Source organism: Passer domesticus, chromosome 2 (genome assembly GCF_036417665.1).
Source record: "Passer domesticus isolate bPasDom1 chromosome 2, bPasDom1.hap1, whole genome shotgun sequence".
Classification (NCBI taxonomy): domain Eukaryota; kingdom Metazoa; phylum Chordata; class Aves; order Passeriformes; family Passeridae; genus Passer; species Passer domesticus.
This window is the reverse complement of record NC_087475.1, coordinates 83,516,981-83,529,984: the sequence shown is the minus strand read 5'-3', so window position 1 is coordinate 83,529,984 and position 13,004 is coordinate 83,516,981. Positions and strand designations below refer to the sequence as shown.

The window sequence follows — 13,004 nt, the reverse complement described above, 5'->3', positions numbered from 1 at the left end:
GATTTTTATGTATAGAAACATATCAGAAATGGGAATATTTTTAGCAACCCATATTTGCTTCGCTGATTGTCCTTTCAGACATGCAGAATACAATAATTTACAATATGCCTTTTTCTTCTGTACCCAAAATACTTAGAGGCATCTCACAACAAATGTACTGCTCAAGAGCAGTAGAATCTCAATGAATCTAGTTCTTTTCACTTGTCTTCATTTGCAAAGAAAGGATGACCCAGTAGTTAAGTCATTAGCATGCTGCTTTGGAGATAGATTTTACTGCTCTTAAGTTGTAGATTTCCTTCCCAACTAGGACAAATCTGTCAGATAAGGAGAATGCAGCTCCATCTAACCAGGACATTGAGGGTGATTATAAGTCTATCCTCAGATACTGTAGTAAATGCTCAAAGTAAAACTTTGATGAGGGAATTCTAGTAGTATTCTTATAAAAAAGAAAATGCAATTACCATACAGCAGATCTTGTAGCCTACAGCCAGTGTTGAAAACAAAGAATTTAACTTCAGTGAATTATTTATTATCAAGCATTCATGTTTAAATTGTCTGCTTTTTGCTGTAAAGACAAATTATTACTTATTTCTATAACTATAGTGCACATAACCTCAGTTTATGAAGGAGGATGGTAGGTGTGAGTGATTGGGTAGATTCCAGTTTGAATCAGATATGTCTTTTGGAAGGAGTGAGTTGCTCTGTCTCATTGCTTGTGAAGCATATTGCACTAAGTCTGTCATCTGGCAGACCTGGACTTGATGATCCTTGTTGGTCCCTTGCAGCTCATCATATTCTACAATTCTGTGATTCCCAGTGACGTCATCTTCATTTTACAGCACTGCTGACAAAACTTTGTTTGGTCCAAATCAACAGCTGAAGCATTCAGTACCTGTGGTTCTTTGTTTTTCTTGTAGGGTCAATGACTGCATCTTGCGAGTGAACGAGGTTGACGTGTCGGAAGTGTCACACAGCAAAGCCGTGGAGGCCCTGAAGGAGGCTGGTTCCATAGTGCGATTGTACGTGCGGCGAAGGAGACCTATACTGGAGACCGTCGTGGAGATCAAGTTGTTCAAAGGACCGAAAGGTAGATAAGAAATTAAAAAGACATGCATTTTCAGCTTGGTGTTTAACCTCTCTTGTAGCTTAAATGCCATCTGACCATGTTGATTTGCTAACTGGTTGACCTGTCAAATACTGGAATGTAGTTCATGTAGGCTGGTAGAACTTGAATTCATGGTTATGTCTCTTCCTGAAATATAAAGGAGTTCAAGGAGTTGTGGTTTGCTTCATTAGATGTTTACTACAGGGATGTCTCTACCTTCTAAAGACACACAGAGATACTATGTGGCAGCACATACACTACCTCTAAAGTTCCTCTGCTCAGACCTTTCACTTTGATTTAAAGTGCTGTTGAATGTGGTGTTTCTGAATTCTTCCTCTTTTCAGAAGGCGTTTTGATTATCCAGCTTGCCCTCTCTACTTTCATTATGTTTTTTTCCAGTTATCTTTGGAACCTGAAGACAAGAGTATCAACTTACTCAGATGCATAGAAGAATTTTATTTTATTCTTCAACAAAATTATGTGGAAATCTAGCACAAAACTTCACTAATCTAAATAAGCTTTATTGCTTCCAGCAGAACCTTCTGGTTACAAAACAAAATGCCAAATTCCTTTCTAGAACCATTTTTCTTCACACCTTATTTATGGACAAAGAAAATACTTATTTTCCCAGTACATGTGAATGGAATGGACAGCAGTTAATTTTTTTGATCCATAATATCTGTTTCATAAGCAGGTCATTGATAAATATATGTATATATTATTGAAGACATTTGCATGTATCTTACTGTATCATATGCAGTGTGCATGAGATTACTCTCCCTATTTTATCTATAGTGAATAATCTGCAGCTTTTTCAGTGTTCTCCCTTACATGTCCCCTCATGTGAATGTTATAATATGCTTCTCCATACGGTTTTTTAATAGCAGTAGTGGAGTATATTCAATATATTGAGACATATTGTTGAGCTTGACCTCTAACACTCAACAAAGGTAGTGCAACACTGAAAACAGTGCACTCTTTGACACTGCAGCGTATTCATTATGCTCTGCTCTTGGAGAAGAGTAAGATATATTTTAACAGGCATCTGATGGTAAATCCCTGAAAGTCTGGATTCTTCTGGTCAATTACAATGCTGGATTGCTTTTCTAACAGAAAAGCATTTCTAATGGTGTTTTGTATGCATGTGAATTCAGAGTAGAAGTGCAGGCAGTGTTTTTAAAGGTTTGAAAGTAAACTAAGTGTGTGATGTGATAGTCATTTTGAGAGACCTAAGGCTAAAGAAACTAAAATTAACTTGTCCTTTCTGGTTGCGATGAAGCAGTAAAAATTATTCACTGTGACCAAATTTTTGCTACATTGTGAAAACGGACAGGAGAGGCAATCATTATCTAATAATGGGTTTGCCTTGTGTTTGTTTTGAGTGTATGCCTGAAACGATTTCTTTTTACAATTATTTTCATAAAACAGAATGGATACCAAAAAAGTGCCTTTTAGGGCAAGCTGAAGAACTTTTGCTGCTTACTGCTGAAAATATGATTTTGTATCTATATTCTTTTATGAAGTTGACTACAGATAAGTGCTATAAATAATAATTTTTATTGTTAAGTTGAATATATTTTTTTATATTTTCACTTTTGTAGAAACAAATTAGCTGGAAACTTGGATAAAAAATAAGTTGATGGGCTAGTTTTCTGCAAAAGCCAGGGGTTTTACCTTCATAATTCAGGCAGTAAGGAAGCCTGCTCTGTTAGGATTTCTGTATTCTACAGATAAAAAAGCAAAATGAATAAAATAAATTATTTATAGTTGGGATGAAAACCTTGCCAGTACTGTTTTAATATCTAGATCATTTTTCCTTTCGTTTTTTCCAAAATCTTCCATGAAAAAATTATCTGTTGAGAGGCATCAAACTCTTAGCAGAAGTTGAGAATAAAACCCATGACTCTTGGCTGTAGTCACTCCTGTGATGCTTATCTTCTCATATTTCAGGTGATTTATCTGTGAACTGGTCTTTCACGCCATTACTATGCAATGGAAGAACCACTTAGTATTTATATAAACAGAGTTTCTTACTTCTCAGAGTGAAATTGGGATGTTTGGTGTCCAGAGCAGGATCTGAAAACCAGCATGGTAGTTTCCACACCATTCCTTCTTTCCTACTTACAAAATTAATAAAGAAAGTCAATCTGGTTTTTAGACAAGAAGGTTGTTCCATACCAAAATTGGAATAGCAAATATCTTTTCAATTCTTTCCTGACTGTCTCTGTCAGTATATAAGCCAGCGTTACTGAGTTCATTCCTTACTGCCCTGAGAATTCACCACATGAAAGCAAGTCTTGGCATCCCGAATACCAGGTAAACTCAGAGATCCCTAACTTGCCTAAGTGTAGCAGATTATATCTTTTAGCACTTGAAGTTGGTAAAGAAGGAAATTTGCAAGGCTTTATATATAGAGGTCCTTTTAATTTCATCTGAAATTTCAGGATGAGGGCTTTTACAAGTTATTAGTCCATAGAGGTTAGTTAGGTTTTTTAAATGGGCATTTATTTTTGTAGGTAGCAACTGCCATATAGAAGACATTGATTAATTTGGTGAATGTATTTTAAACGTCACATATTGAATAAGCATTGTATGGAGATGGCTTTGGGTGTGTGACAGGGGGAAGTGCATGGTCTTGTGGTGCCAGGAGGTCCCTTCTGAATGCAGATCCCCGTGGAGTTGTTCCTGTTGCTTTACAGAAAGCTCTCCTAGTGTCATATGCGCTAAATCTGTAACCCTTTAGTTTTATTTTTGGGGAGAGAAGAGGTAAACAAAGACACAAATTAGTTGTGTAATAGGAAAATTAATGGTTCAAAGAGAGCATGTGTAGGCATTTAAAGCTGATCATCACTTTGACACACCTGATAGCGAGTACTGGCAGATAGCCACGGTCTGTGTCCTGAAGGTAATTGCTGTCATCCTTGCAAGCTCTTCCTTTCTTTCATGTGCTTGGGAGGTTGCCTTTTGTATGCCTCTTGCATGTCTCTTCAGGCAGGTATACAGTTCACGGTATGGCTTTGCAAATGATTGAGTGGCCAACAGTAGGTGTTATGTTTCAGTCACTCCCAGGGCACTGCAGATTTTAGCAGCCAGCATCTCTACAGTGGCTGACAGCTGTAACAGAGGAAAGATATACTTGCAGCTTTCTTATTTAAATCACTGGAATTTAGACACTACTGAAAATCCTGTGATTAAGTAGTATGCTTTTCTTTCTCTGTATTGAAACAAGACTAGAGGTAATGAGAATGGATTGCCACGCTGCAGTGTTTGTTCCTGGGGAGCAAAATGCAGGCATTTAAAACAAAGCAGCTTAATGGTGCTGTCTGTTTTGTAGTATAACTTGTGCATTAGCTTCCCGTAAGACCCTGCAAAGAACTGTTATGGGCAGTGAGCTGTGAATTTCAGTCACTGTTCAGGGTTCCAGTGCTCCATCCCATTTCATTGCATTTGACTGAAGGCTTTTAAACCAAAGTAGCTCCACTGATCTCAAGATTTTCATGCTGTCCTATCACACTCCAAATATACTTTTACTAAATCCAAAAGCATTGAGTGGTATGATGATGCACAATCAGTATGCTGATGCACAAGTGGTAGAAATTAAACTTGATTCATTTTAATTTCATTTTTTAAATGATCAGCAGAAAAATGTATTTCTACCATTGCAGAAAATTTCTGATAGTCAGAAACTTGGGTAAACACAGAGGTCATGTAAAATATTACCTACCTACTTGCCTACCTAGCTGATAGTTTAAGCTCTGATATAATGTACCATAAGGGGAAAAAAAAGGGCAGAAGATAAGGATTCTTGTAACTACAGCACTGTCGGATCAGATAAACTTTTGACCTCACTTCTGTAGGAAATGTGGTGTCTTGAAAGACATCAGAACTGCAGAAATGAAGTTCAGGGTATGTGAAGCAGAACAGCTGAGTACCAGGAAACTTCAGAGGAAAAATGTCAGACTGAAAAACACCCAAAAAAAGGAGCAACATAAAGGACAGCTAATTTGCTATCTGGATATTCTGGTGGCTTGAGTATAAAGTCATAGAGAAACAGGACTACTTTCCCACACCCTTCATGATAATAGTGCCTATCATTACAGTGTTTGAGCTGCGTCAGGATCTTGCCATGATGACTGGAGCTGCCCTTCTGTTCAAAACATTTTAGATTAAAAGGCTCTCAACACACCAGCAGTTCTGTCACTTTTTGGTTTCTAAAAGCATACTTTTTGCTCATTCCTGATGAATTCGGTCAGTGACACGTTCTTATGAGGTCTACCTCACACAGCTTTGGGCACTTAAACTTGTTTAGGGGCACTTAATTCTCTATTCTTTGTGCTCTCAGAATTAGGGCCATATCAAAACTTTTCTTTTAATCAGTTTGGACTGTGATTATATTTTGGGGCTTCAGATTAAAAATTAATGCATCTCTTAAGCACTGTTCAGCCTGATTTTGTATCTCCCTCTGGATGACTATTCTTCTTATCTTAAATTTCTTAATCAGCAAAGATTAACTCCTAAACCAGACGTCTCGATAAAATATGCAAAAATAAAATAGGATTAATATAAAGGGCATAATGTGCATTTATTTTGAGAGTTATGTGTATCTATCTAAATGTTAGACTACGTCATTGGGCATAACCAATTCCAGAGTCCCCATTTCGTTGTGTTCTGTGCTGAAGTGACTCTGTGGCACATGGCAGATTTTCTTTTCCCATAATTATTTGTTTTATTCTTGATTTCACTGAATAGAGACAGTGGACAGTAATGAGGCTTTCTTACTATACTAAGAAAAGAATCAGTATGGTTTAATTTGTGCCTTTTTAACTCTCTGGTAAGTTATGAGATTTTCTTGAGAAGATGCAGAGATTTTTCACCATCAATATAAGGTATGATTTCACTGTAAATTTATCTTGGATTGTTACTTAAATGCCCTCTAGTCCATTACTATCTGTAGTTTTCTGGAGGTTCATGCTTCTTTTTTCATGAGAAGAGATGTATTTTAATTTGGATTGATGACTTGATTGGAAATGTCTTATGTTTTCTGTTGCATGGATAGTCTCCCAGCTTGCAGTGACAACAGAAATAGTCACAAAAGTACGCTTCCATGATGTGTGCTTCAAAATGTCTGCTAAAAAAAAAGTGTTCACTTCAGAATAGCAGAATAGAGGGTTAATTAAAAAAAAAAAAATTAAAAGCACTGCTTTCAGTAAAGAATGGAGTAAACTTGCAACTTTTATCTAGCAAAGCAAAATCAAAAGTTACCTTTTTATCTCAGGTAATAGCTGCAGCACTTAAAATGAAAGAAAGGGCTTTTTGCAAACAAAGAATCCCAATTATTTATTTCTCAATTTCAGAGAACAGTGAGAGCTTTCAGATCTTGCTGTTTGATAACTGATTGCAAGTGCTTGCTTCAGACTGATAATGGTGCATATTTTTTTATTATTCTTTTTTTTAATTGCAGCTATCAGTTCTACTACTTTAATGATTTATTTTCTCTAATTTAAGAGACACTAAATATGCCATAGCAAACTTTAGCATATGGGAATAGGGGGTTTTACAACAAGTTAGGCAGATATTTTCTTAATTAAAAAATAATGTTTTGTAAGGTCCAAAGTATTTAAACAAAATATTTTTTTTACATTTTGAGCAGAACCTTTTCTTACGGTCTTTGAAGAATTTCAGTCTTATGATCCTATCAACCGTGAATTTACTTCTGGTTTTCAATGTTCTCTTCCTTCTGTTGCTCTGTAAATCCTTATCTAAAACAGAGCAAAATAGGGCAACTTAAAAGACAGAACCGTATAAAAATGAGGAAGCAGGCAAACTTTCTTAAGTCTGGGTTTAACAAACTATTTTGGTTCTCAGCTCTAAGTGCTTCAGTTCATATTACTGTTACCTTAAGTATCACTTACTTCAGGTATAAATAGAAAATCACAATTGAAACTAAAATACCATTTATTGTGAAATGTCTTTACTTGAAGGAACTCATATTTCCTCCAATTAGCAGAAAGTGCTCCATCAAACACTAATGCATATTTTTCCAGTTTTAAGATAGTGGCTCAAATCATCATTTATAAGTTAACATCACTAAAAAGCATGGCTTCCCTGCAGGCTAGGATTGTCTAATGTAAGAATATGTGAGTATCTGATAGCTTATCACATGAAAATTGTATTCTCTTGAAAATCATAAAATTAGAAAGCACCATGATAAAAGTGTGATAAAAGCCTCTGCTGTTTTCCAGCTGTATTTTGACACATTTGTGTTGCCAGTGCCTGATGGGGTGAAAGTGGTAGGTTATATCTGCCCCTTTATATTTCCCAGACTGAGGATCATGTTCTTTAATTTAAGTGATGATAAATGCATATAGCTGCTATTATCATATTCTTCTTTATGGTATATTTTATATTTATTGTATAAATAAAATACCAAATGCATTATCTGCCTTTGGGCAGTAAAGACTTGCTATCTCATTTTTGTCAGTTACCATCTATGAAGCTTTTCTTGAAAAATCCCACATTGATTCTGTGAACTGGTTCCTTCCATTTCTGAGGAAAAGTAGTCCTTGTATACAATTTCATAAAGTAATAATTATTATTTGAATGGCATTTCAGTTCTAGTTTCTCAGGCTTTTTCTTTTTTGTCTTTAGTGGAGAAAGAAGATAAATCTGTTATGTTTTTTGCTAAAAATGCAGTTTAATGGCAGGAAGTGGTGGAATCAGCTTGTCCTCACATCAGACTTAATTTAACCATCTTTGGAGATTAGTAGTCAGTCATTAAAGAAATTATTTTCCAAATCAAAAGGATCATTTCAAAGGGAATTCAAAATCCCTCCTTCTGGCTGGTTGTCTCCCTTAAAACTGGAGCTCTCCTGTGAGCTGTAGGATATTAGTTGCTTGAAGTCTTTTATATTTTCATGATAACTATGCTTTTCCTCTTTGCTATTAAACTGTCATTTTCCATTAGCAGTAAAGAGGTAAACAACATGTCTGGGAAGACTGTGCAGCAATATTATACGTACGCATTTTGTCTGTTTTTCCCTTGAAATCATTAAGCTCTTAAGAACTCTCCAAACAGGTCTGAAGAATCCTGTGTTCACATGCAAAATGAACATCTAATCTGATAGTGGATTTTAAGTAAAATTTTCCAGAAATCATTCACAAAGAGTAAGGTTTTCACTGATATGAACATTGCTTTTTGCAGCTCCATCATGCTAACTATTTCTGAAGTGGTGCAGTAGCAATTTCAAAGTGCAGTGCTGTATTTTAATAGCCAATTGAGATAGCTATAAAAATTCAGCACTGTGCATTAAGATCATTACTAAATTGCTTCAGCAATACTTACTGATGAGGCAGCTTCAGCAGAACACATTTCATCTTAATGAACTGTGGCTGCAATAGAACAAAAGCAGCAGCTCAGGGAAAGAGAGATGTGCAGGTAGGCTTGGATGCCAACAAACTGGAGATTTTGATTCAAGGAAAATAAGCTTTGGCTGGTTGCTTTTTGTTTTCAGTGGAGAAAGAAAATAAATCCATCATCTTTGTTGTTACAATTGCAGTTAAATGGCAGAAGATGGTGTTATGAAATTGTGTCACATCAGACCAAATTCAACCATCTTTGGAGCTAAGCAGATCATTGACATTTCAATTGACAGAATTTTCTGTGCTTGTCCTTTCTGAATTAGGTAGGAATTTTGTATTATTATCCGGTTGCCAAGATTTCATCAGCTCTGAGTAGAGACATCAAAGGGTATGATGTTCCAGTGTGACCTTGTTTTTTATCAGTCTGTCATGAGGTGTTGGCCATTTTGCTGTGGTCAAAGTTACTTCTGAGGTTTTTGCTGTCAGCATGACTTACTAGATTCCCCTGATACTGTCATACTGTCATTGTCACCGTCACAGGTTTAACTCTAAACTTTTTTCTGCAAGTTTGAGAGAAGGAAGATGTAGGCCTTGAGGTTTTTTGGGTTTGTTTTTGTTGGTTTTTTTTGGGTTTTTTTTTTTTTGATTGCTTCCTTTAGAGACAGGACTTATTAATTTCTGTGCTCAGCTGTTGGATAAGTGATGGATGCATCTCCAGCTTTGGTTCATATGGTGTCCTTCTGGGTAACAGTAAAGCAGACCATTTAAAAATTCTGTACTTGATTTATCCTGTCCTTGTGGAAATGCTTCAAAGGAACCTGCTTTCTAAATGGATTTCCCAGTTACATAATGATCTCCAGTGCGCTGCTGAAAAGTTTTTTAGAACATCTTTTGTCTCAGGCTTGTATGAAAAACTGTGATGTGTGTGTTCTGGGATTCTATTTGACACTGTGTCCTTTTACTCTGTGCAATTTTTAAAAATCCCAAAGACTAAGTGCCTTTTTTTGGTTGGTTTTTTTTTTTTGTTTTTTTTTTGTCTATGCCAAGTGTGAGGAAAATTCCCCATGGATCTTGGCCAGCTTCTTTTTCAGTTCCAAAGTTTTCTCCTGACTAAATGTAATACAGTAAGTCTCATAATTTTGTCATTATAGCATGCCTTTGTACTCCTTTTTTCCTCTAGATTGTAAATTTCTGGGTCATCATTTCCCTCCCCGTCCTAGAGCACTGTGTAAGAGTTAAAAGGGGAGTTAGAGAAGATCCCATTCATTTTGTCTGCCATTCCTGTTTTCATCAGGAGGACAGGAGGTGCGGCAGACAGTGTAGTGAGTGTTAATTATCTCATCAGTATTTCCAGATACACAATAAATCAAAAGATAGGGAAGGACAGTTTTAGCATCATTTGCTAAAACTACTGGGCTGAGTGTGGAAGAAAACCTTTCTGTAGAGAGGAGGCCAACATCATTTTTCCTCTTTCTTAGTGGAGTAGTGAGAATTTCCTAGGGAGTAGCAGTTTTCTAGGCCTTTTCCTCTACCTATCTGGTCCTTGTTTTAAATTCTTCAGGTAGATTTTAGAGAATGATTATTATGCTTCATCTTTCACCACTTTAATAATAATTTTTAAACAGTTATATGACGGCTGTTGCTGGAGTCTGATTGACATCCTGACGCAACAGAATATGGGGATTAGCCTGCTGTGTTGAACGCATTCATTGACACAATATATTTCATTTAGCCTGGGTAGTCTGAAAATCCTCATGTTTCCTTCTTTGGAGGCCTTCATCCTTTTCTGAATATAAAGCCTAATGTACAAATTAGTCACGTGAAACTACAGAACAGTAGTATTGTTCAGTGAATTATCTATGTAGCAAGATCTGTCTTCTTGATAGTTTTTATATGTCCAGATCTTTCTCAAGACATCTGCTGTGTGGAAAACGTCAGCAAAATATTGCATTGCTATGAAGAGCACCTTTGAAAGAACAAATAGTATTTAATTAAATTTTTATAGCATGAGGCGCTATAGCTCTTCATTTTTGTCTCTTCATTTTTCTTGTCTCTTTTTGCCCTGTAATCGTGAGCATGGGCAGACAGTATTTTAAGTCTTCTGAGAAAGACATTACAGATTCTAATCATGGTGGAGAGACAAAGCTGACTGCAGCTTTAGAGATTCAAGTGATATGGTAAATAAAATATCACACTGCAGCCTATTTAAAAATTATTTTAGATTGTCAATATTATTCTTTTGTTTGCACTAGTTGGAAAAAAGAAAGGAAAGAGTTACATTAAGGCATCTCTGAACATCTGAAGGAAATAGCTGTCTTAGAAATCTAACACCAAAGCGATTAACTGCAATAGTTGTTTATTTGGCTATTTCCAGTCCTTTCTGGACTACCCTAGTTCTTTCTGCAGGTCTGTCATCCTCATTTTGCTTTCAGTATTCCAAATTCTAGATGAAATTTCAGTTATAAAACAAAATAAATAGTACATTAATCAAGTAGAAATCTCCCTATAGTATTTTATCTTTGTCTTGCCATTTATTATTTTGGAACATTTGTCCAACGGCTTTGAAGAACTGCTTTTCCTTCATCAGTTAGGGGGTTTTTATTTGTTTTGTGTCTCTAGGCATGATGTTAGAATTTCTAGAAATCACAGCTGTTTTATGTAACACACTGTCTGTGCAGAAGATCATTCTTTGCAATTGGGCTGTCATAAGATATGGGCCCAGGAAGTCCAGGCTCTGGGACTCCAGTGCAAAAATGATCTGGTTCTGCCTGTATCACATCAGTGATGTGTACAAAGGGCAGCTGAATTTTACATGCAGTGAAGGTTCCTCTGTTGCCAACACGGTGAAATTCTAACAGAAACAAAGTTGAGCTTTGCTGTGTCAGAAGCTTGTGCTCCCTGACACGTAGGCAGCTGCTCTTCAGTTCTTCTTTTGAGTTGGCAGTAAAGCCATTGATTTATGAGAGTATCACTTGTTCTTCTTACCTTGCAGAGACTCATTTAAGATTTTTTTCATTCAGAAGTTCTGCTACTTGGCCCAAGTGCAAGCTGATAAATTTTTCTCAACATTTTGATGTGCTTGGTAGATGAAAAAAATTACTGTGACCTCTTCCAGTACAGATTTTGGCTGTTGTTGAATGAGAAAGGCAAGGAGATAGCTTAATGCTTATATTTTTAGTGGCTAATTTTGGAGAAAATGCAACTCTGAAAGCTTGAAAAAGCAAATTATATCTGTGGAGGAAATCTCTGTGAAACCATAAACACTAGGGAGTATATAAAAAAATATTCCAAGAGCACAAAGCTGTGTGTTCATTACCTGGGATGTTGACTTCTGAATTTTGAGTAGTAACTTACATGAACAAATAACACGCCGGCTCTTGGATTCTTTAGGAAAAAGACCTGTCCTATCGTTATTTGTTGATAGGAAGAAACAGTTGCAAAGCAAGATCTTGGAGCTGCATGACACGTAAAAAGGGGTATAATGACACAAAAACTCTTTAGGATATGATAAAAGATACGTTGCACAAGCTAAAAGAACAATAGCCCCAAGATATGCTTGACATGTTTATTTTTGAAAGTGGTATTTGCAAATAAGGACACGATAGACTTCTTTCTCAAAACTGTGTTTTGGTTTTTGTTTGTTGTGTTTCTTATGCAAACAATTTGTAGGTTGTCTTATGAAATTAATACAAAGGCATATTGTTCATTCCAACAGAGAGAACTGAAATAAGGAACCAAAATGACAGCAAATAATTTAATAACATTGTTTATTGTGGCCACTTTTACATTTTATATACTGTAATTGAAAAATAAACTCAATGTAAATGGTAGAACAGGGTAAATCTTATCCCCAGTCTGTAGGTCAGATGTGTATAACTTCTAATTTCAAATTATTATCAAATGTTACAGCCCAAATTTCTGAAAGTTATTTTTAAACTACACTTTTAAATACTACTATGGCAAATCAGATCCCCCTGTGTAATGCAGGATTTTAATTTTAGAGATGTACTTGGCAGTTACAGAGAGGAGATGTGATTGTAGGTGCTTTCAAGGCAAGATGTGAAAAGTGCTTACCTTTTTGCTGGCATCAGTTCTCACAGAAAGGTCATCTCTTGTAAGGTTGCTGTCATTATCAAAATCAGCAACCAAGGGACAAAATCTCAGCCTCGAATGAAAAAGCTATAGGTCTCGTAGCACTTAGAGAAGCTAGATACTTACACACTCACAGGTCCTGGTGGTCTTGATGACAGACCACCAGAATTTATGATGAAATCTAAGTGCTGACAAGGGTCAGGTTTGAACACCTGTGGGGAGAAGGTCAAGTGAAAAACTGGAAAGATGAAGCAGAAAATGCATCTTAATTGAAATGAACAAGAGGAGCCAAGGGACTGTGGAGCCATCAGTAGTATATTTTTAGAATCTCAGAAGAATATTTGAAAAAGTAGGAAATCTCTTTATAAGCATCTAGGAAAAGGTTGAAGAGTAATGATTATTGTAAATCCATGGTGGCTCTGACATTGGTGAGGGAGAGAGAATGATG

At 36.2% G+C, this 13,004-nt stretch overlaps 1 protein-coding gene across 24 annotated transcripts in view; it reads left to right on the top strand.

The window, feature by feature from the left end:
- Nucleotides 1–13,004, top strand: part of DLG2 (discs large MAGUK scaffold protein 2) — a 979,322-nt gene that overhangs the window by 674,517 nt on the left and 291,801 nt on the right. For all 24 annotated transcript variants that reach the window (XM_064409604.1, XM_064409605.1, XM_064409606.1 and 21 more), the window contains one exon: nucleotides 918–1,087. In XM_064409604.1, the coding sequence (XP_064265674.1) occupies nucleotides 918–1,087 (170 nt within the window). The remainder of the gene's footprint in view (nucleotides 1–917; nucleotides 1,088–13,004) is intronic.